The following is a 25,395-nucleotide window of genomic DNA, read 5'->3' on the forward strand; positions in this document are numbered from 1 at the left end:
CAGAAACTTAAAAGTTGTGGTCATTATAGAAACTCTTGATGGTATTCACAGATAAATGACTGAAAACTGAGAGTGATAGATCCTGGTAAAAAAAAAAAATTAGATGGTATGGTTGATTATACTGGTTATAGTAAAAGCTAAAACATTGTTCTAGTTTACTAGAAAGTCAAAGAGCTGCCAGGAGAAGTTGGAGAGAGGAAGAAAAAAACATATACTATGCATGGGACCTATTTAACTTATGAACTGAAATCTTTCCTGTTTGCCAACTACTTGCTGATTAGAAATCTCAACTCCCAACCTGTACTCTAAGAAATCTAGCCTTTCTTTGTCCTGGCTTAAGAAGGTCTCAAACTCTACTCAGTATCTAAGCTCTTGGGCCTGAACTATTGAACATTATCTGTGGATAAATACAAGGTCATCCACATGGGGCATGAGATAATGAAACTCTATAGTGCATATTTTATGTTGTATGTTAAATATTTTATGTGTGTGTATATACACATACATATACACATACACATACATATATATCTGAGTTAACTCCAGAAAGCCTGAAAGTTGATAAAGTAGCATATATCAAAAAGCCTTAAGATATACATACCCTTTTATTCACTAATATTATATGTAGGATGTTAGCCTGTGAAAATAGTTAAACAAGTGTTAGAGATTTAGCCATTAAGATATTCCTCTCAGTTTTGTTTATACAAGTGAAATTGGGTCAGCCTAAATTTCCACCTATAGGGCATTGGTCAAATAACTTATGGCTTATTTGTTCAAAAGAATAATATGCAAACATTTAAAATTGTGCTTTAAATTCATAGCTGTTTGGCACAAAAAAATGTTCATGATACAGTAAAATTCTGATAATCTGGCTTTTTGCATCTGAAAATTCCAGTTGGTCTTCTAGAAAGTTTCCATATTCAGGAATAATCCAGAATGTTCTGATGATCCAACCATAACTCATTCCTATAGTAGAGTTGAGTGAATAAGAATAGAATTGTAGATTCGATTGCAATAGAATTGAACTGGATAAGAAGGATTAGTGTTTGCCATCTGGCCATAGTAATACATTTGTGATGGAACTCCTTGGCTATATCATTCGAGTATTTTGTTTAAGGAAGATGCAAAAATTTAATACTTTTAAGAGCAGGAGACATTCAAAGGGCTTTATGTCATGAACAGGCATGTGAAGGATAAAGCATGGCTCCACCTTCTAAAAAAAAACATAATTAATATTCCATCAGCAGCTTATTTTAGAATAAATAAGTAGATAGTTGCTGGACCTACTCCAGAGCCAAGCGACAGGAGAGGCACTGTGAATGCCCATCTTACTAGGAGCACAGGACTGGTAGAGGGGCAGTTTTCCTATAGGAAAGAGAGATGCTTGGCAGACAAAAACTAATGTAACTACATTTTTTAAAATGTACACTACATTTTTAAAAATTAAAACCTGAAAAGGCAAAGACTTGGAGGGAATATGTTCAAAATATTTACAAAATATAAAAATTATAAAGATATCAAGGGTCATCAGCTCTTAAACTCCAGAAGCGGGGTCAGAACAAATTTCAGAAGTTAGAGTGATCAGAGAAGAAGTCCTCTTTGCACTGGGCTTGGAGTTATGAATTTGTAAGGCTTGAACTGTCATAGCTACCTTGCCACCCATGGGGAAAGCCTGTCTAAAAATAAAGGTAGACCAGAGAAAACAGGGAAGTATAAAAACTAGGCCTCGCTGAGCCCCCCTATGTCAGGCCGTGTGTGACTTGGACTTATTTTGTTCTAGGTGAGCCTCTAAATCCCCTTTTTATTTAAGCCAGTTTGGCTGAAGTTTTCTGTCACTTGTAACTGAAAAAACTCTAATGCAATTCCTTAGAGGTCACAAAGTCCAGCCAGTTCATTTCATAACATAAAGTAGAAGTTTGTTGGAAAACTGGGACTAAAACCTGGCCCTGCTACCTACCTACGTACCTTACAAGCTCATTACTCCTACATAAATCAGTGTAAGTAGGTTTGAGGTAAAATCTGTGATGGGCTTGAGGATGCCATTTAAGATAAATTAACGGAAATTAGCCTTGCTGTACACAGCGTATCTGTTGGAATGACAGTGACTGCTATTGGCAGAAAATTGATCCCAGTACTGTAGCTCTTATTTTTCTAAACTATTGGATAAGAGTTCTGCCCATAGCGTTGCATAATTGATATCTTAATAACTCAGTCATCTGTAAATTTAGTGGATAATATTTGGCTAGCCATTCTAATGTTGCCCATTCCCTGGGCCTCCTAAGCATCTCAAATCAGCAGACTCAAATATTTTTCCACGGATGTGTCCAGTAATATGAAATGAAATATGGATCTCAAGTATATGCCAAGCTCTTTCTTACCTTAGAAGTTTGAGTATACTATTCCCTCTGCCTATATTGCTTATTTCTAGATTCTTCATGTCTTCTCATCTTTTAGGCCTCAGCTGAAATCCAGCCTCTTCAGTGATACTATCCCTGACTACCCAAGGTAGTTCACATTGTTCCTTTATCACTTGCCCTCTTTGTTCCTTAATAGGTTTCTAATTTATATTTATTTGCCAGTCTCTTTCATTTACCACTCCATACTCAGTGTCTAGCACAGGACCTACACAGGGAGAGTATTCAATAATAATTTGTTAAATGATTGGATTTTATATATCCAGGGCTTGAAAAAAAAAAAAAACAGTAAAAAGCATTAAGTATCAGGGCCCTTTTTCTAGCCTGTCCCAAGTAATTTAATTGCCCTCACACCTCCACTGACTAAACATATGGCAAGAATCCTAAAGAGAGAGGAAACTAAAAGCTGTACCTAACCAGTGTACTGATAATTGTCTCAGGCATTTTTGAGTTAATATTTTATTACCTCTGTTCTTCAGCTTGTCATGCCTTATTTTTTCTCTTCTCTGTGACTTCTCACCTACCCACTTGACTCTGACTCAGATTCCTCACACTAAAAGGGTATATCAGAGAAGTGAGGTGGCCCTGAGAGCAGGGGAGGAAAGATGGAATGACAAGGGCCACCAGAAATCTCTTTCAGGACTCTAATCGCTCTAAGGTCACGCTTTAGAGTCTAGAATGAGAGGGACTTTGAGTGCCTTTTTTTCTTGCTCAGTGCCCGCCACTTGAGTGCTTAGCTGGCAGGCAGGCACCTTTTCCTCCTCAGTTACTGTCAGAGCAACATGAAGGTCAGGCAGAGAGAGACAAATGAGAGCAGCTCAGGAAAGGAGGTTACCACGGTAACAAGCAGGCGGGACTGCTATTTGGAAACAGGCCTAATCTTTCTCCTCCTCCTCCCTCCTTCTCAGCACAAGAAGATGGGTATTGTTTAGCTGACCTGCATCCTTGGGGTGGGAACCATAATCCCTTTCTGACAGTTCCCAGTGACAGTGGAGTGAGCTGCTTTGCATTTTAATTTGATAAGCAGCAGCGCGGTTTTCTCAGAAGTGCTGGAGACATGGCTTTTTCTGGCCCTGTTCCAGGTAGGATTCTGGTTGCCACAGACGGGGAGTTTGGGATTGTTGTTTTTTCTCAACAAAGATTTTGCAAATTTGCACATGCGTGGAAGATGCCACATAGTTCTCAACAGTGAGAATCAAATGAATACAGGGTCCCTAAGTTATGAATATCTGCCTTACAAAGACCGTAGAAATGCTCTTATAGTACTGCCCCTGTCCCCGGCTCTTAGGAACCACCCAACTATTTGGGGTCAGTTCTTTTGCCCTGACTTAATGTCCTTACCCTTCTCCCTCCTCCTTCTGTTTATACGCCCCACTATTCTTATTCTCTTCACCTACCTGCTCATTTCCTCATCAACCTAGGACCCTTTTCTTATAATAAACCTAAACCATCACATATGTAACCATCTTTCCCTTTCCTTTCATATAAAAATAACTTTTAAAAAAACTAGAATAATAAATTTTCAACATAGCAAAATATCAAATACTGAAAAAGAATAAAGAGAAACTAAAAATCAGCCAGATTCTCACTACCCAAAGCTAACTACAAGAATATCCCTCCAGATCTCAACTTCTGTTTCTAACTTCTGATCTACATATTGTCTAAGAATCATATATACTTATAAGAGATCAATTTAACATTAATGGGCTAAGCTAGTACATGGTGTATTGTAACCTTTTCTTCACTCAAAAATATGCTGTGGATATCTGTCTTTCCTTGATGGTCTTGATGAGATCTAGGCTATGATGGTCATTTAGATTGTTTCTGAGTTTCTTTTGTTTGGCTATTAAAAGCTCTGAATCAAACTATCATACATCTTTGTGTACCTATCCTGTTATCTTCTTAATATAAATTCCAGGAATGGAATTTTTAGACAAAAGAGTATGTGCATTTTGCATTTTGATACATATTGCCAAATTGCCCTCTCCAGAGTTTCCATCAATTCATATTCCCACCAATACTGTATAAGAGTACCTGTTTTTCTTCTACACTCTTGCCAACTTGAATATTGTTAAACTCTTTGATCTTTGCCAGTCAGATAGGTAGAAAATTCTATTGTGTTTTGATTTGTGTTTATGTATTATTCGTAAGTCCTTAAAAATACTCAGACAATCCCTTCAGATTGTGGACTGAAAACCTACCTTCTAATATACATCTAGTTTTCTTTTGCCAGAGTGCTGGCCGGCAGCTAAGCAAAGTAAAACAGAAACTAATCAACTCATTCTCCAACCTTTCTTCTCCAAATTAAAATTAAAACTTGTTCCTCCTCTTTTTTTTTCTTTTTCTTTCAGTAATGGAATACCATCCACTTACATTTAAGCTCCAGAGACTGGGATTTGGGGCTGCTTTGTTCATAGTACACCTTTGGCACCTAGAATAGTGCCTGGCAGGTATTAGGTGCTCAGTAAATATTTGTGGAATGAAATCCTCTCCCAACTATCTGAATCAGACATTCTAATCATACCTGACTCTTTTACTGATTATCTACTATCCATCTCATGAAGTCAGTGTGCTTATACATCCTGACTGTCTCTTGAACCCTTCCTGTTATCCCCCTAACTCTGATTTACTGGGCATCTCTTAGTCTAATCTGTTCCTTCTATTAATTTTACCTTTAAATATACAAATCTAATAACATCACTCCTTTGCTTTAACTCCTCAGTACTTTCTTAATACCTGCAAAGTTAAATCCAAATTTTACTCTCCCTGTACTCTACTCCAACCAAACCAAACAATTTACAGTCCTTTGACTATATTATTGTGTTCCTTCATGCCTGTGTACCTTTTGAACAGGCTGCTCCTTCTTTCTTCTTCTCTTTGGATACTCTTATTAGTTAGATCCACTCCTGTATGAAGTCTTTTCTATTCCCTCTGGGGGTCACTCCCTAGATAGGGTAGTTGAAGTCCTTTGTTCATCTTTATTGTGATTATTTATCAGTTTGTCTCCTAATCTCAATTGAAATTTTGCAAGCAACAATATAAACTTAGTATTGATTCTGCAAATACAAGATATCTGTTTTGCTGAGCCTTAGAGAGTTGTATGATTCTACATTTTATTACTCTGTTGAATGGATTTGTATTAGAATAAGGACCATATTTAAGTAATGAAGGCATTAAAAATCTATTAGCTAGACGGCAGTCCCCAATCTTTTTGACACCAGGAACCAGTGTTCTATGAGACTCTAATGCTTGATGATCTTAGGTGGAGCTGAGGCAGTGATGCTAGCACTGGGGAGCGGCTGCAAATACAGATGAAGCTTCGCTAGCTTGTCTGCCACTCACCTCCTGCTGTCCAGCCTGGTTCCTAACAGGCCACAGACAGGGACTGGTCCCCGGTGGCCTGGGGGTTGGAGACCCCTGATCTAGAATGTAATGATTCTTATTCACAATTAGATGAAGCAGTTTCATGGCTTCTGTTACCTACTGCCCTGACCATTCTACTGAGTTCCAGTCCGGTATCTCCAGACACCTACTTAAGATTTATATCCAAAGTTTAATTTACTGATTCTATCAACAATTTGTTATCGTTGCTATTGTTTTCTTGTATCTCCTGTCTGAGATAATAGCACCAGAAACCTTAACTTTAGCCCAGATTTTTCTTATCTCTTTGAAACTGCATCAACCACCAAGTCCTGTTGATTCTACTTCTAACCCATTCCTTTCTTTCCATTGCAACTACCACTGCCTTGGTTCAAGCCATCATTATACATCACTTGGACTGTTATAGTGGGCTTCTAACTGGTGTCCTTGCCTTCTGATTAGTCTCCCTCAGAGCCAAAGTAAAAAATTGTTAAAATTTATTGGATCATATCACTTTCCCACTTAAAACTCCACAGGGACTCTCTTTACCATGACATGTACACCACTCCCTCTACCCTCTCCGTGCCAAACTCTGTGGTTCCCTCTCAGGCTGTGTATTTGGTATTGCATCTGATGAAAATAACCTAATTTTCTTTATCTTTCTGTTGAACTTATTCCTCAAGACTCTGTAGAAGTGTTACCTGCCTCTCTCCCAGGTGGACACAGTTATTTTGCCCCCTTCATACTTACCTCTTTTGCATCCTTTATGATATTGTTTTAATTGCTTGTTCACATTTGTTTGCTCCACCAGACCTAGGAGCAGGCCATTTAATAAATACTAGCTTTATACAAAATATAGGCTTTTCAACTGATATCTTTAGGTTTTTGGAGATATACAGCAGAAAGAGATAATTTGAGTTTATGTACATAGCTGTTTATTCTGTGTTTATTTTCATATTAAGATTCATCACTTGCCATAGTATAGTGCTTAGACCATAGTAAGTATTAAATGTTTCTGAGTGAAGAAAGATTGCAAAAGAAGAATGCTTATTAGAAACCAAATTAAGACACTCTAAACTTTCTCTTTTCCCAATAGAGTTGTTGAGTGGATAGATTGGAATGTCGTGATTTCTTCAAGGTATTTGAAAAAGCCTTTTATGATATTCTTGATGACATGTCGATGAAATGTGGACTGGATGGTGATACAGTTAGGTGACTTTATAGCTGGCTGAAGAGCTATGTTTAAAAGGTATTGATTACTAGATGTTTGTCAGCTAGGATGGAGGTGGTATACCACAAGATTCTGCCTTCAGTCCAGTTCAACATTTTTATATAACTTGTGTGACTAAATAAAAAGTATGCATATAAATTTGTGGGCGATATATAGTGGTCAGGACTTTTTCAGTTATAATGAAAACCTGGCTCAAGCTAGTTTAAGCTAGTTTGTAGGTCCCATGAATGAAAGTCATTGGTTTCAGGCTGGGCTCAAATAATGTCATCAAGATTCTGTCATTACTCATCTCCCTTTTCTACTTTCCCCTGAATTGGTTTTATTTTTAGACAAGTCTTCTTTATGTTTTAGAAGAAATAACCACTGGCAGCTCCAAATGTAATTAGTCCTTCCAACCTAAGGGACCAGAGGAAGAAGGATTCTCCATAGCCTGTGGAGAATTGATTCCATATAGTTTAGGTAGCATTGGGCCACTCCTGTAGCAGAATGAGGTTGGGGAAATGGATTTCCCACAGGAAAGAAAAATTCCTCTATCAGAAGAAGAAGGAAGGGAAAACATGATGAAAAGTCAAAACTGACGATCATGAAGCACTGAATGTCTGAATAGAGATTGGCAATGTCATAAGAGACAGAAAGATGGGATAAAATGAACAAGATATTATTATTACTACTCATTTTTACCTAATATTTACTGAACTTATACTGTGTCTTTACACTGTACACTAGCACTTTACATGCAATTAATTGCTATACAATGACTGTGTGAAATATAGGTACCCTTAATGTTTTTATTTTACAGAAGAGGAAACTGAGGCTCAGGAAGATTGCTTAATGTGTCTGTGGTCACCCACCTATTGGGTAATGGAGTTGAGATTTTAATCAGTCTCTCTGGTTGAAATGAGCACAAGGTTTAAAACAGTTACCTACATCTATGTTACACGAATAAGTAAGGTACAGAACACTGTATATAGTGGACTGTCATTTGTGTAAAAAGAATAAAGGGAAGGTACATATAAAAAGCAAATATATACGCATTGCATTGGTTACTTATAGGAAAGAAAACTGAGGGTCAGGGATTGAAGACAGTCTTTTCAAAGTTTGATTAGAAGAGTTCTGGGGAATCTTAATGGATATTAAATTCAATATGATCTTTCAAGAGTGTCTTGACTCTTAGAATAGCTAACAGTAATTTGAGATTGCCAAAATACTGTAGGCACACTGCTAGGCACTTGATGTATGTTAAGGAAATTAATCTTTTAAACCATCCCAAAAAAGTAAGGGTTATTTTCTCTACCCTCATAGGTGGATGGGGATGGAGTTCAAATATGGGTTTTATGAATACCTATTATAGAAAAGATTTCACCCTTGAGTGGTTAGTTAGATGTTCTTTTAGGAACATATATATGATGTAAAATGAGATGCTGTAGTATAAACATGCTCTCTAAGAACCCCAATCAGCTTTGCTGGTTAAGGTGCTTTTCTTTTCGTTTCTTCTCTTTTTTCTTTCTTTCTTTTCTTTCTTATTATTTTTTTTTTTAAATAAAATGAACTCTCAACAGACTTAACCCATTGTTTCCTGTCAAATCTATGAACCTTATGTGGAAGTTAAATAAAATCAATGGATATTTTGTGACCTAGAACACAAAATCACCTAGGAGACGCTGGGGCAGTGAAGCCTATCTAAACAGATGGCCATTTCCCTTTTGGTTTCACAGTGCTAAGGTGTTCATAATTAGGAATTAATCCATACTTTCCAAAACCCTTCATACTACTTTGAAATTTTATCTCTATAACTTTAGCTTACATAGCAAAGACAAGGAAGACATCTATAGGAAATGATGGCTCCTGGCTAATTAAAAACCCATTTTTTAATTTATTTTAGATAATGGCATGTTTAATTTATGAACTATAATTTCAGAGAAGTCTTATCTTTGACAATTTGAAAACAAAGAGGCACTAGAGAGACTATTTCCCCCTTCCTCCACAAGGGTAAGGGTCTTTTTGTCAGTAATGACCGTCATTCATTTTTTGTCCATTTTCTAAACAGTTAACTGAGCCCTTCTCTCCCATTTTTAAAATACTTATTACTCAGTTACCAAAATTTATTAATCCTTAACTCGTAAACATCTCTTACTTATAAGATCCTTAGTATGTTGATTTTAGGAGTGTTCTTTCCTATGCCCTTCTTGCTGATAATTTCCCATGCCTTTGTGTTTCTGTTTCCTTCACCCCAAATAAAACATTCTTATTTGCCTAATGAACATACAATCACCCTCAACTCCTCGCTACCAGAATCCCAGTTTTGTTTAGGAATTGGATGGGCATATGTACCTGAAAAAGCCTATCACTTTCCCAGTACCAGAACATGAAACTTATATAGTCCTCAAAATAATAAACCTTAGATCCCTTGGGTATCTCTAAGACCTTTTCAGAGGTTCTGCTAGGTTTAAAACTATTTTCATAATACTAAGACTTCATTTGCCCTTCCACTCTGTTGACTTTGTACTGATGGTGGGTAAAATGGCTTGCATCTTGGCACAAATCAAAGCAGTGGCACCAAATTATACTAGTAGCCATCACATTCTTCATTGCTATGCCCTTAGAGTAAAGTATAAAATTTTTTATAAAGTCAGTTTCACTTTTTTAAAATGTCTTTAATAAAGCAGTAAAAATTATCAATTTATTAAATCTCAACCTTTGAGTATGTGTCATTTTATATTCTGTGTGACAGAATGGGGAGTACATGTAAAACACTTGTGCAGTTGAGTTATGAGCTGAACTAGCCAGTTTTTTCTTGGAATGCCATTTTTTTACTTGAAAGAACTACTGACAAATTAGTTATTCAAACTTGGGTTTTTGGCAGACATTTACTTGAAAGTGAATGAAATGAGCCTGTTATCCCAAGGAAAACAACTGACAATATTTGTTGTTATGATAAAAATTCGAGCTTTCAAGCAACCATTATAATTTTGGAAAATTTGTTTCTGCCCCTCTGTGAGTTTTACAGCTTACCAATATTTAGAAGACTTTTCTGATGAGCCCAGAGACAATATTAATGAATATGACGTTTCGATATCACTAAAACATGTCAGTATTTGAAAGAGCTGTATAACTCAGTGAAATTAATATTTTCCAAACGACTAATGCATGATGTTAAAAAAATCATGCATGAGTTAAAGAAACATTCAAAGTGCAAGATAGGCCAATGGATTATAATGTAACAGAGTACAAAAAGTTCATTGATAATAGTTTCAGATTCCTCATTGCCACTAATCTTTAAGAACTATCACCTGTTGAGTTTTGGTGTCATATCAAAGAAAAATATCTACAATTTTCTGAAAAGGCTATATATATAATCTGTGAGAGGCTAGCTTTCTTTATATACTTCAAGCAAAACATTTAGCAGATTGAAGAAGCAGACATGAGAATCTAGCTCTTCTATTAAACCAGACATTGAAGAGATTTGCAAAATGTAAGTCAGTGCCTCTCTTCTCTTTTTTTTCTTTCATTTGAAAAATTGTAGCTATTTTTATATAAAATGGTATATATGTTAGTACATAATAGGTTTTAAATTATTTAAAGTTATTGCATATTAAAATTTTTTAATTCTAGTATGGTGAATATCAAAGATATATTCCACATAAATAAAAGCTCTTTGGGGTTCTCAATTTTTTATTAATCTTTTTATTTTGAGATAATTGTAATTGTAATAATCCAGAGCAATTTCATGTACTCTTTACCTAGTTTCCCTCAATGGTAACAGCTTGCAAAGCTATAGTACAATATCACAACAGGGATATTGACATTGATGTAATCCACCTGTCTTGTTCAGGTTTCCTCCACTTTGCTTGTACTCATTTGTGTGTGTGTGTGTGTGTGTGTGTGTGTGCGTGCGCGCGCACGTGCACGCGTATGCACCTTACCCCTTGCCACTACTAATCTGTTCTCTGTCTCTAATGCTGTCACTTCAGAATTGTTGTTTGAAATAAGTTAATTAGTATGTATTAAAACCTTTGTTTTAATTTCTAACATGGTAAATATCAATAGTCATAGCCTACATAAATAAGAGCTTTGTAGGGTTCTCAATTTTTAAGATCATAAAGGTTTCCCAAGACCAGAAGTTGAAGAGTTAAAACAGAGAGCGTTATTCCCATTTCTCCTTCCCAAGCTACTGGAGAGCAAGATGTGGCTTGTGATGTCTCATTTAGAATTCTTATGCTTTGTCATGGGACCGTCAATATGAACAATGATTAGATTCTTTAGTACAGTTTGGTCCATAGTGTTACAGGTCAACTGAGCCATTTTTCTAACATTTGTGATTCTGAAAGATTCAGAAAAAGGTTATTAACTTTCTGTTGTATTCATCTTATTCGATTTGTGGATTATTTTTGTTTGTTTTTGTATTCTAAGGGGTAAGAGAATGGAATAGAAATGACAAGCTCCAGCCATGACATTTTAGGAAATGAGTATGTGAAAGGAGAAAAATATGTTCAGGAGAAGAAGTAGTTGTAGCCAAAGAATGAGCTTTTCTCAAATTCTTTATTCTTGAGAAGCTAATTCCAGTACTTTCCTTGGAACATACAAGAATAGGAGGGATTATTAACCTTCTGTGAGGGCAAAAAAAGTTTTAGAGGTAGTACTAAGGTACTACTTTCCTATCATCACTCATCAGCTACAAAGTTAATAGCTTTTTTGAAGGAAAGTGTGGTGAATTCAACCAGGCAGGAGATTGTAGAGTGAGAAGACTTTGGAAGAGAGTAGATGCTTCATTTAGCAAAGCCTTTGCCATAGTTATGGATGCTGCCCTGTGATTTGTGCTGTGCATTGACTTCGTTTATGAGGTTTTTTCCCCTTAGTTAAATTTCCAGCATAATTAATCCATTCCCACACGCTGGGAGTTTAAACAGGTTTGAATATTAGGATCGTTTGATCCACTATCTCCTGGTTACCAGAAAAGGGCTTTAGGGTCTGAGCCTGAGACTGTATAGAGACCATTGCAGGAGAACACCCTGTGCTTAGTCTGTAGTCTTCAAATTATATGTCCACTGCACTGATATTTTCCAGTACACACTGGAACAGCCTTCACTGCTGTCCATGACCAGGTGCAGATTAGTTAAAATTGAGTGCTAAAGTAAGTCTTCTGTGAATAATAGAATAGAATGTAGCTTTTAAGAACTGTTTGGTGTCTGGTTATGGTGCCAGCTACTGTGTCTTTCTTTTGCTTCTTTTCCCCCTTGCCTTCTGCTACAAGCTGTCTTGGAAATTAACCAGAGTTATAATCAAATTCTTTTTCTAAGCAGCCTAAGAAATATGGAAGCCTAACAGACCAGCAGTCTTTCTTTCCTTCCTTCCCTCCCTTCTTCCCTCCCTCCTTTCCTCCTCCTCTCCTGCCCTCTCCTGTCCTCCTCTCCTTCCCTCCCTTCCTTCTTTCTAAAGGAGAGGCAGAGTCAAAGAGTACTTAGTGTTTGAAAGGGGCTAATTTCCTCCTTCACTCATAGTTACTTGTGTTGTTTTAGAATTTACTCTGGAATATGCTGTTACATTGTGACAAGAGCTTTGTGGAAAGGAGGAATTCAGATTTCTGCCTCCATCCTCAGTTATTCCATGATTTCTACCTGCCAGTTTCTCATAACAAGGAATCACTATTTCAGAATAACCAAAAATATTCCCTAATTATCTTTTTAAAAAATACTGTGAACTTATTTTGTCTGAAAATCCAGTCAACAAGAAGCAGTTCAAGTAACTACGGATATTTTCCTTCGTATTTTAATTTAAGAGACAACAGAAATTAATAATTGTGATTTTTTAAAAAAACACCTGCTCTTTTTAATAACCCACAATAAAAACTTAGTGAACAAATCAAATTTCAAAGAGTATGTCGGCAGGGGGAGTACTTATATTTGTCCATGAATCAGGAGCCTGTATTACTGTTAGTTTTGCCAGTGCTGAGTCACTGTAAGATCTTGAAGGACCTTTGCAATTATTGAAAAAAGAAAACTTATAGTACTTAATATGTTTGATGACATTTTACTTTCTATGTAATCTTATCCAATAAATCTGAACATTCACCTGTTATCCCCAGTTATCTTTCATTCTTGGATAAAAGGGCATTTCTCAGAGCTACCGCAGTTACCGGCAGAACCAGTTTCTTTTCCACCTTTTGACTGTGAAGGTGAAGATATCAGACTCATTTGTGAAGGGTAGAAGGAAGGGTATAAATCAAATATTTCTTCACTGTATTTTCTACCCCCCAAATTCTGTTGCAGCTTTGAAATTTTTCCTCCTTCAGTGCCTCTCCTGTGGGAGACAGCCAAGCCCATGTATAATTACTTCTTGCAGGGAGATTAATGGCTCTGGCCTTTCTTTACTCTCTCCAGTCCTCATTTCTGTGTCACCTGCCTATCAGCACTCAGATCCCTCATAAGTGCTATTAAGACTACTATCTAAAGGTGACTTGAAAAGAAGTGTCTTTAAAAGATACAGAACATGAATTGTTGGGAAACTTCAGACATTTTCATCTTTAAATTCTCGGTCTCTTTTTAGGTTTTCGTTTTGGTTTATTGTTTACCTCCCCACTCAGTGAGCCCCAGGAGCCATGGTGGCACTTCTTAGCTCTTCAGAGAGTGAGAATTGGCCCAGCTTTATTGTTGTCTTAGTTGTTAAGGTATTTAATTACCCTAACTTTTTATATTCCCAGTCCTTATTTTCCCTGCTGGCCCCAGTCTTCTGACAATTCTTGCTCTCGTATTCTAGATATATGGGAATGATGGCAAAATGAGCCCTTTCCTGATTTTTAGTCTCTCCTAGAGAGTGATAAATGAAACTATGTTCCCATGAATAGTAGAATATGAAATCCCATAAAGCCACCTAGGTTATTAGATGAATATCACAGAGCTGCTTATTATGCACTATGGCCTAATGTAGATTATAGATGTGACCAAATGGTAATTAGCAGAGCTGGAGCTGTAATTAAACATTATTGTGCTGCTCTGTGATTTCTCCTTAGATTTCTGTTGCAAAGTAGAAGAAAACTAAATAGTTCCAAACCCATAAGTGGGTTTCTTCACTTCTCCCCGCCCCCGAAAGTCTCTTTTAATTAACTGAATAATTAAATAAAGTCATCCTCACACAGAGATCCTGAACTCTACTTAGCAACTCTATTCAGCAAGGTAGTTTGATGCATGTACGTGTTAATCAGCTCCTCGTGTATTAGTTCTGTTATCCTTAGTATTCAGCTCAGCTAAGTTTCTCCTCCAGATATTCTGTAGCAGGGTTTAATTAGGCAGAGTGCTTGAATACAACCGTGGTGTTTCTTGCTTATATCTTAGATATTTCCTGGATCTGTCAGTACAGAAATGAGGGCTTGGCTTTATCTAGGATGTTAGTAGCTTACCTCCTTCCCGGACTCCAGCAGCAGTGAATAAACTAGTGGGAGATGAAACCACTTCCAGAAAAGAGCTGTCCTTGACGGCTGAGAGTGTGTAGATGACTCCCTGGGGACTTACCCCCTTCTGTGTTTGGGATTGCTGCCTCAGCGGTGGAATAGATTTGCAACAGGACGTGCTCGAGCAACAGCAAGTGACCTAGAAGGTTTAGGCCAATCTCTGTGTCCCAGAAAAAGGACCTTGCAGGAATTTCTCTTGCTAGTAGAAGGTAGGTAGAGAAAAGTAAATAAACTCTAAGCAAAGGAAATGGACATCTTGGCTGCGAAATTGCTTCTGTCTCAGTTCTTTCCCAAGAGAAAGAACAGAGAAACAGAGGTATTGCCAAGAGTGAAGATGATCTGTAGACTGTCTCTAATTTCCCCTTTCTAGTAACTCTCAAGGGTAAACTTTCCAAGAAGCTTTATTTCCAAAGAGTTACAAACCACCTTCTTGTAGCATTCCTGAAAAGGCTTAATAATTAGAGCCAGATTCCAGCACTATAGAAGAGTAGTAGTTTACTTTTTCTGTGTTGTTACTATCTTAAGGTTTGTGCATAAAAATGATAAAGGGTCTTTCAAGAATCTGCCACATCCCCCAGAAGGTTGCCAAATTAAATTATAAATGCCTGATTTTCAAGAGTGCAAAATAAAGCAAAAATGCCTTTTAGCATTCACCATCATGCAGAAGCTTCATTATACAGGCTTCCACTTTCATTTTATGAAAAAAGCAGAGTTAGGGAAGTACAGGGTGTGTGTGTGTGACAACAGGCAGATAAGGATAATGTTTTGGCAGCTTTTCAGGGACTAGAATTAATCCGAATCAGTGTTTTAGCATTCTGTGGACTCTGACAGTGATGATCTGCAAATAGCAGTGACTTCTAATCCAAGATGTCAGAGCTAACTGCAGAGAATGGATGCAATACCCAGACCTCAGCTTCTAGATTAGTATTCGAGGCCAGGAGGTATGTGTGTATTTGTTGAAATACATGTATATGTTGAAAAGGAGGTAAGTGGGTTATAGGCAGAGCGGTGGTCATGCAGTAAACTATTCCAAAGCCAGAGTTCTGTTACAGAGCTGTCCAGCAGCTTGTTATGGGTTCAACGTGTGGCTCTCTCCGAACATAAGTCTGTCGAAGGAGTATATTCAACCTGGACTAAGAGAGCCTTTTACAAGGGTAAGAGGGTCCTGATCCTTGACTCTCATTTCCTAGGTCTGCTGAATGATATCCTACTTAATCTTCAGGGAAGATCAGTAAGTGTGTATTGAGTGCCTTTGCATACGCAAGATACTATGTTCAGTTAGAATTTGGGCACTATAGACTCAGAGCTAGTACTTTGTCAACCTGATAAATGCTAAGATTTAAAGAGTTACAGGATTATTACCCTCTTTACTACAGCTTTTCTTTTAACTCTAGATGTGTTGCATTCTTCTTGGAATGTAAGTAATTGTGTTCTTGTGAGAGGTTCTGGAGTTGGAGGTAGATTGATGGTCCTTGTGTTTGACTATTCTGTCTGAGCGTGCACAGTCAACTTCATCTGTGGGCTGCACCACCTCCTGTTAACGTTAGAGTCACACTCCAAAATGCCATTCTCATTAACCAGTTTCTCTTAACAACAGAAACCCTGATCAGGTTGCTCCCAGCTCTCCTGTTTCACTTTTAAATAGATTTCCTTCCAGCAAAAGATGAATTAAAGCTCCAGTCTTCTTAAAGTACCATTCCTAGGATCTGGCTATTTCTCCCTTTCTTTGTCCCCACCCATATTCTTGGATTTTATACCTGGGTAATGTATTATTTGTTGAATGAGAGACTGTTGGGAAGCATAGCGGCATCAGTAGAACATGGCTCAAAAGCTGTTCCTTTTCTTTCTCATCAGTCTACATGCTGTTACTATTGAAACCTGGCCCCGATTCTCTTTCACTAGAGATTTTTAAATGAGACAAGATTTTTTAATATACTTTTAGCCAAGTGCAGTTTACATGGAAATTGTTAATAAGAAATAGAGCTTCTCTTAGCACAGAGTGCACTCTTCTGAACCACTAGATTTGTAGTCGTATCATGAGCTAGAACTTGAAAGGATCAAAATCTTATATTAAAAGGCTTCCACACACTGGCAGGAAAGGATGTAGGACTAGATTAAATACAGAGACAGTATTTCCTCTAAATGTTCTCCTTGTAACTCAGCTACTACTTTCTCTTCCCCCACAGATGGAGTCCCCTGGCTCCACACCAGCGGTGCTACCGCTGCACCTTTTGGTGCCAGTGGTCAGTAATGACATCTCATCCCCCTGTGAACAGATTATGGTTCGTACCCGATCAGTTGGGGTCAACACATGTGATGTGGCTCTAGCCACCGAGCCCGAGTGCCTGGGCCCCTGTGAACCTGGGACGAGCGTCAACCTCGAGGGCATCGTGTGGCAGGAAACAGAAGATGGTAAGTCCATTGTGTGGTTTTGCCATCCCTTCTCAATCTGCTTCTATCAGCAGGAGCTTATTGTTGTAAATAATACCAAGTATTTATTAGGAGTCTCAAGTGACCGTAGTCTGCTGGAGATTCCCACCCAGAGGGTTACAGCAACCTTCTTAATAAGATCGTCCAGCTTATTGCCAGTCTTTTTATTTGTGTGTATGCGTGTTTGTTTGTTTGTTGTTTGTTTTAATTATCTCTCCTTCATAGCTTATTCAACAGTGTAGGCCTTGGTACTTAAGCAGTCATTTGACAGGTGTTGGCCAGGTATTGCAAACTGTGTCTGTATTCTCCATACTTTTTTCTATCATTTTATTTGAGAGAATACAAATATAAATGAATTTTTGGGCTTAAAGAGAAAAAGTAATAAAAGGGCAGCTGTGGGAGTCAAGGAAATGGAAAATAGTCACTCTTAAGCTGGCTTAGTGTTGGCTCATTGAATGTGCAGCTCTTGCCTTTTTTAACACCTGGAGGTGCAGCCAGCTCTTTCTCACTGGTTGCCTCATTATTGCCCAGCCACCCACGCCACTTCATGCATCTGTCACTTAGTACAGATTTTATAGGCCTAGGCAGCGGGGAAATGTTTACATGGTCTTGTTTTCGGGCATCCACTAAGCAGTTGGCTCCCTGTAGGGTGCTGCTGCCCAAGGCTACCATCCAGACTTCTTGTATGTTCTATTTGCCCCTGAGAACAGAATTTCTTCTATTTTAGAAGTTCATAAACCTGAAAAAATAAGAGTGCAAAGGGACTTAACCAGGTATTTCAGATCCTTTGGTACCGTCTGTGGCAATTTGATTTTAGCAAATAAATTCTTTTTATAAAAAATTAAAGTCCTTGTCAAAGTATGTGTGGTTAGAGAGGCTGGGCCTCAGAGTCCCATCATGTCTCTGCATCAGTAACCAGACTTTCAAAGTGTCGCCACTCTGAGGAGTTTAGAGGCCCCGAAGAGCACAGCTCATTATCTCTGATTATCATAAGCTATCTTGTCAGTCCGCCTGTGGAAACTCAGGCGTTTCATTCTGGTCATTCAGACAAAAGTCTGTTCCTCTGAATATTTTGTTGTGATTTAGTATTTATTTAAAGTCTACCATGTAGTCAGAAATGACATCATATAGGTTAAGAATTCTGTATTTTGGGCTCTCTTGTCATTAGATATATATTGTAAAGCTTCAGCTTTCAGAATAACATTGCTGATGAGGTTTTATTGTGTGCCTGAGATGATAATGCACACACACACACACACAAAAAAAAAAATCCTGTTGTGTTAGAAACTGATGCAGAGACAGTAGAGAGAGGGCTTGAGCCTAGAGGTTGACTCTGGATTCTATGTATAAAATACAGTCTGGAAATCACAAGTGGCTCTCTCTGATTTTTACAATGTCATCTGCCTGTGGCCAAACATCTGAATAGCTATAGTGTCTGTTGGGATGACAAACTTATCCAAACCACAGCTCTGTGCCACCAAGCAATCTTCGTGGCCTGTTGCCTCAATATATTGAAGATAGAAGACATCAATTTCCTGCCTATTTATTCTACACATTTTATGCTGATGAATTTTCTCCAAGGGCGAGATGCTTTTCATGTATGTGAACCTGATGAAAACTTAGCAAGAGAGTGAGGCCAACCTTTTACTCTCCTGAGAACAGTGGATTCCTTTTTATCTGAGGATCCAAGTTCTTCCTTCTTGCCGGTGGACATTAGCACAGATTTCTTTCTTTCTTTCTTTCTTTCTTTTTTTTTTTTGTAAATTTGCTTTGAAAGGCTCTCTAGTTGTCACTGGCAGCCTTATTACCATGTCCTCATTATATACTTTCAATAGAGCCTGTACTTTGTTTCACAGCATTCATTACAATTTACAATTTTACATATACAGATGCTCTTCTACTTACAGCGGGGTTATGTTTTGATAAAACCATTGTAAGTTGAAAATATAGGAAGTGGAAAATGCATTTAATATACCTACCCTACTGAACATCATAGCTGAGCCTAGCCTACCTTAAACATGCTCAGAACACATACATTAGCCTGGATTTGGGCAAAATCTGCTGCTGCTGCTGCTGCTGCTGCTGCTGCTGCTGCTGCTGCTGCTGCTGCTGCTGCTCAGCATCATAAGAGAGTATCATATAGCATATTACTACCTCAGGAAAAGATCAAAATTCAAAGTTTCTACTTATCTACTGAATGCTTATGGCTTTTGCACAGTCATAAAGTTGAAAACTCATAAGTCAGACCATCATTAATCAGGGATTACCTGTAATTGTAATTTTCTACTCATGTGTATCTCTTCCACTGTTTTAGAAGTTCTATGAGCTCAGGAATTCTGTTTTGCTCACCGTTGTATCTCTGGCACTTAACACCTGATACGTGTTGTAGGCTCTCAAAAATATTTATTTTAATGAATGAATGCTTGCAATTATGTCATTGTCATTCCTGGAGCTATGTTAATATATATCTAATAGGTCCTATAATATTGTTTGAACTTAGAAGCCATGTCAGATACTTTCCAAAATTTTATACCTTCTCTGAAATTCAGAATAAATACTACTTTCACCAGGTTTGAGATCACTCTCATTTATTTAAGTCTCTTAAGATTTTAGTTCTCCTATGTTTAATACCATACTTTATCCCACTTAACCATATTGTGTTTTAGGGTTTAGTACCTCTCTTTTCTATCTATCTTTCTTTCTCCTCCTCCTCCTCTTCCTCCTTCTCCCAGTCCCCCTCCACCTCACTTTTCCCCTCCCGCTTCCCCTCTTCCTCCTTCCCCACTTCTTCCTTCCTCCCATCCTAAGGGAAAAGAGGATTCTGCAATTACATCCTCTGCTTTCTGGCCATCCCAGAGGGCCTTCACCTGAACTGTCAGTTGGCAAAGGTCTGAATTGGGATCAGAGTTGGTTCATATTCCTTATCATCTTCAGGTAATAGATTTCCTGCAAAGCTCATTCTCTGTAGATCTACAAGGTCTAGGATACGGAGTCAGTACTCAAGTTAGTAATTAGAACTATATACGGATACTTTAAAAAAAAAATTCTTCCAGCTTTCTAGGCTTTTTGTTTGCTACTGGACGCTTTGTACTTATGTCTTTCTCTTTGCCCAACAAACCATTATCTTCAAATGGAAAAAACCTTACGGCTTCGAGAGAAGCTGTGAATGCCTGGCCTCTGTTCTCAGAGGACCTCACGATCCTTGTAGAATTGAGCCACCTTGCTGAGAACAGGTGTAGAGATCATGGCCTCAATTTTTAGAGGTTTCTTTGCTTACCTGTACTGCAGGGTTGCTCCTTTCTTCCCTAGCTCTCACTGTACACCTTGCCTTGGAGGCATTTTAAAATTCCTGCAGATTCCATCTTTTGTTTAGGCTGCTCACAATTCAGCCAACACTGCAAAGATCCTCCTTAGCCACAATTCAGCCAACAAAGATCCTCCTTAGCTAGGCTCAACCTTAGGACCCAAGTGTAACCTGGAATGATTTCCTTGGCTTTTTGAGGTATATTCTTAGCACGTATGCAGAGGTCTGATTCCACCTGATTTCACTTTGTCCCACCTCACTTCAAATCAGAATATCAAGTTCCGAGTCCCTTCCTGGTTCATAAGACTTACCTTAACCCAGGGTCCTGGAAACAATGTATTAAAGGCCTTATGGCAGGCCATATTCTTTTGTCGAAGCAAAATTGCTTGTTAGCTTCTGTGGTGTTTTAAAGAAAAGCATGGCTAACTTAGGTAAGAATTCCAGGAGTTGCTATAGGTTCTCCTTTTTAGACCACATCACTAAGTGGAAGGCTATCACTAGCGATGTCTTTTACTTTGGCACTGTGCCTTCTAGAAGAATTTGTGGTATAGTGGAAAGAGCACTGAAGCAAAAATCAAGAGACCTCTGTACCTCTGCCACTATTATTGCGACCTTGGACAAGTTCCTTAACTTCTTTGGGACTTAGTTACCTCATCTCTTGAACTAAGTGACCAGTAAGGACCTATCCAGCTTTTAAATTATAAGAATCTGTGACTTCAACCTTAGAATCAGCACAGATCCAGTATTAGTCCACTATGACATCTTAAAAATGAACAGTTTGATATATCAGTCATTAGGATGAAAACTGAAAAATATTAATAGCAATAATGAAAGTTCATTATACACTCATTATTTAGATTCGTTTCATCAGAAAAATGAAACCACCTTATCAACTCAGGAAATCTTTCTCTCATTTTTCAACTGATCCTAGACTGACAAGCAGAAGAATTCATAGAACCCAGCTGTTTCGATGCAAGTACATGTTGGCTGACATAAGCTCAGCTCGCAATACAGTTAAGCAGTTTCTTAATCTCCCTGTCACATTCACATTCCCCAATACTTATTTCATTCTAAAGATTCATTAGCCCAATTCATTCTCCTTTCCTGCTCTTTTTAAAATAAGATCACAGATACATACCTAAATCCCCCAGTTTCCCTCTTGTCTTAAAATCTGTTTTTCTTATCCCATTATTTTTTTCTTCCCTTATTCTCATGATTATTTTAGACTTTCTTTATACCATGAATTTTATCTGTTCTTTCTTCATATTCATTCTTTCCTCTTCTATTTAAACTCTTCCTCCTCTGTAATACTTCCTTACAGTGAAAAGATTTTCCTTATCCTTGCTACCCCTTTGAACCTACTGATTTTCCTCTTTTCTTAACTACTTGCTATTGCTGTTTCCAGTCTCTTTTTACCTGCCCAATATCATATAACATCTTGCCATGGGATTTCTTCTGTCACTGTTTGAAATATTTCTCATACCAACGATCATTTGTTTTCCAAAGGTCTTTCAGTCCTTCCTAAACTTTTAGAAGCTCTGTTTCTTTATTCTTAAAACTCTCCTCCCTTACCTTTGTCATATGACACTCCCTTAAATCTCATTTCTTGAAATTCCACATAGGTTTCAGGATGCTTAAACATGGTAACTTCTGTCCTGTTGGCCTCCAGCAGGGGCCTGCTGCAGCTGGGGCCCCTCTCCCTTTCCCCCTAGACAAGCAGCCTTATCCACAACATAATTTTCATTTACTATCTGTGCCATAGTGGAGAAAGTTGAGGAAACATTGAGTTAAAATAGGATTTGGCCTTTAGGAACAGAAGATGAAGTAATAATGATTTAATGTAAGAAGATTCTGAAGATAGGCAGTCTAGGGCTGCTATGATGGCTTCACAATGTAATCAGCGTTCTGGAGTCTTTCAAGTTAATTCTTTATTGCGAAATTGCTAATGTAGCTCAAGCCATCACATTTACTTTATAGGTGAGAAGAGTAAAACAGAATCTGCCTCCCACCTAAATGTTTCCCTTTGACAAGCTTTCCCAGAAGCCACACCTTAAGACTTCTGCCTACATCTCATTGGCTATCCCTTCTGCAAGGAATGCAAGGAAATGTAGCTTTTTAGCTGGATACATTGCTTCCCCACACAAAATAGAGGTTCATACTAAGGGGAATAAAAGGAAGCAGTTAGCAGGCTCTGTCTCTTCTCTGCAAAGCCTTTATACATTATAACTCCCAAAAGTTGTTACCTCTGCAGCCTTCTTTTTAGTAAATGTAGTCTTATATATTCATGGCTTCAGCTGTTTTCCTTTTATAAACAATTCCTAAGTTTTATCTCTAGATTTGACCCTTTGCCTAATCCTATTTTATCCTGCTGTTTTGAACATCAGCAGAAGCCGATTTTTAAAATGTTTAAAAAACAATAATCATCTTTCTCCTAATATTTTGGTTCTCTTTCCTTCTCTCTTTTTCTTCATTACACTTACCTTCGTCACCTACATTTCCGTCCTACCAATTTTCTAGGCTCAAACCTCCCTAATTATCTCTAACTCTTCATTCATCATCTCTTGATATACTTTTTAAGTCATTACTCTAGGGATTGCAGTATATACTTAACTTTTCACAATCTACTTAAAATTAGTATTTTTTACCACCTCAAGTGGAATGTAGAAATCTTACCACCGTGTCATCCCCTTTACCTTCCCTTCCCTTCTTTATGTTGTAATTGCCTTGGCGTGCCCATCACTTGTTTTCATATGGCCTATAGGCCATACAAAAACAGGCAGTGTTTTTTAATGGTTGGGGAAAAAATTCAGAACAAGACTACTGTGTGATGTAAAAATTATGTGAATCCATATTTTAATGTCCCTATGTAAAGTTTTATTGGAATGCAGTCACACCCATTTCACGTATTTTTAGCCACTTTTGCACTAAAGTGGCAGAGTATTACAATAGAGACCATATGACTTGCAAAGCCAAAAATATTTAGTATATGGTCTTTTACTGGAAAAGTTTAGCAACACCTGGTCTTGTGTATTACATCTAATACATTGAAAAAACCCTATCAGACAACTTAAAAAAAAAAAGTTTTCCCTTTCAATCATCATATATACTTTGAAGAACTCAAGAGAATAGTTTATTATAGTTACACATATACATACACTTCTGTTGCCCTTCCTTCACTCCTTTTCTCCTGAGTCCATTGTTTCCCTTCTTTCTGAGGAGGCTTGTTGAGTAATTGTTTTAGAGCATGTTCCCTGGCTAGTAATTTTTGAGAATGTCTTATTCCTAAAAGATTTTTTTCTGAATACAGACATCTAGGTTTACATTTTTTTTTCCAGTACTTTAAAAATATCCATTTCCTTTTAGCCTCCATGCTTTCTGAGAAATATACCATCACTTAAATGATTGTCCTGCTATAAGTAAATGTCATTTTCCCCTAGTTGCTTTCAAAGTTTTTTCATCATTTTCCATATTTCGATTATGATGTGTGATGTGTCCAATGTGGGTTTTGCAGGATTTATTCCTATTTCGGGGTTCACTTAGCTTCTTGAATCTGTATATATGTCTTTTCTAAATTTTGGGAGTCTTCAACCATTATTAGTTCAGGTTTTTTTCTGCACCTCCCTCTTTCTCCTCTCCTTCCAGGATTACAGTGACATAAATAAAAGGTAGACCCTATTTGTTTCCACCCAGGATTCCTGTGTGTCTTTTCTCCCTTATTAGACTATAAGATGGCTGAGGCAGAGAACTGCATTTTATATATCATTTTATTTCCCCAAGGACTAGTTCAGTGTTTATACAGAAAGTAAAATAATTAGTAAATATTTGATTAATAATATTGACCGTGCCTTGTACCCATGTGTTTCAAGCATGTAGGCGAAAATGGCAATTTTTTGGTAACCTCTCTGGGAATCATTTGCTATGTATTGACTAAAAATAATGAGGGATTTTGTAAAGTACTTGCTTTTCTTTTCCTTTTTTTTAAACGGTGGCTTTCACCACCAGTCTTTTGAAATGATAAGTCAGAAATAGAACTTTCAGATCTTTTCGGAGGAAATGGTTTGAAGTTACACTCTGAGGAACTTGAGCATGGAGGAACCTCAGAAACAGTCATAAAGAGTGAGGGGTGCCGAGTGGCTAGGGCCCAGCCTCCACATCTGCTACCCCACCAGATGCAACTCAGAGCAGTCCTTTCTCCCCTTGAGTGATTTATATGTTAGGCTCCTTTGTAAAACTATATTTGAATAGGATGCTACCGCCAAAAAAAAAGTTTGATAATCATTTATCTAGGTTTACCTTCCCACTCCACCTAGAAATTTCTCATAACATTTCTGAAATTATTCTGGTCTTCTTTTTCCAGAATAACAGAAAGACAGAAGTCATAATGTTATAAGACCATGTCTTTGAAGCTGAAGTGAGTGCAGCTCCCTTGTATGCAAGAGGGTATGATGAGCTTGGCCTATCTTCTAAAGCTTAATTCTAGCTTAATGATTTGGTGGAAAGGAGGGAGTTTTCCATTTTTTTGCCCTTGGTAAAGATTTTATCATATACGTGCACAAGCAAACATAAAAAGGTTTACATCTCCATCTCCACATCATTTTTGTTCACACAACTAGAAGTGTCTGGAACTATCTGAGAACTGTTTCAGAGAATAATGGTGCCTTAAAAGTCACAGTAGTACAAAACAACTGTCTTTGAACTAGAGTCAGGAAAGTTGGATTCAAGAACAGATTGTACCTTTAGCTAGCTACATGATCTTGGGTAAGTCTCTTCTCCTTAGATTTCTAATTGGGCCAGGGTGCTTGGGCTAGATTTCACTGTCCAGTAGAACTTTTTGTGTTAGAAATAGTCTGTCCAAAATGGTAGTCTAGTCACATGTGATATTGAGCACCTAAAATGTGGCACATGGAACAAAGGAATTGAATTTTAAAATTTATTTAAATAGTCACATGTAAGCCAGTGGTTTACTCTTTTGGGCAGCATACGAGCTAGGTGATCTTTAAATTATGTATAATTTAAAAGTGTATATGTACTCTGAGATGGAAAGAAGAGCAATTGTGTGGGAGAATGAAGAGGGTGGGTAAATAGCTGTCATCTACACAGCCCCAGGGTGATTTCTGTGTACTCTGGCTCTTGTTACCTGGGACAGCATTTGGCCCTGCTTCAAACTCTGTGGTTGAGCCCCGTGCTTTGGTCTGCGGGTAGCAGTTTACTC

At 37.7% G+C, this 25,395-nt stretch overlaps 1 protein-coding gene across 2 annotated transcripts in view; it reads left to right on the plus strand.

Moving 5' to 3' along the window:
- ZNF609 (zinc finger protein 609) overlaps window positions 1-25,395 on the plus strand; it is a 178,542-nt gene that overhangs the window by 115,155 nt on the left and 37,992 nt on the right. For both annotated transcript variants that reach the window (XM_016141065.2, XM_036238383.1), the window contains exon 3: window positions 16,636-16,861. In XM_016141065.2, coding sequence (XP_015996551.2) covers window positions 16,636-16,861 — 226 coding nt within the window. The remainder of the gene's footprint in view (window positions 1-16,635; window positions 16,862-25,395) is intronic.

This window comes from Rousettus aegyptiacus, unplaced genomic scaffold (genome assembly GCF_014176215.1).
Source record: "Rousettus aegyptiacus isolate mRouAeg1 unplaced genomic scaffold, mRouAeg1.p scaffold_m13_p_3, whole genome shotgun sequence".
Classification (NCBI taxonomy): Eukaryota; Metazoa; Chordata; class Mammalia; order Chiroptera; family Pteropodidae; genus Rousettus; species Rousettus aegyptiacus.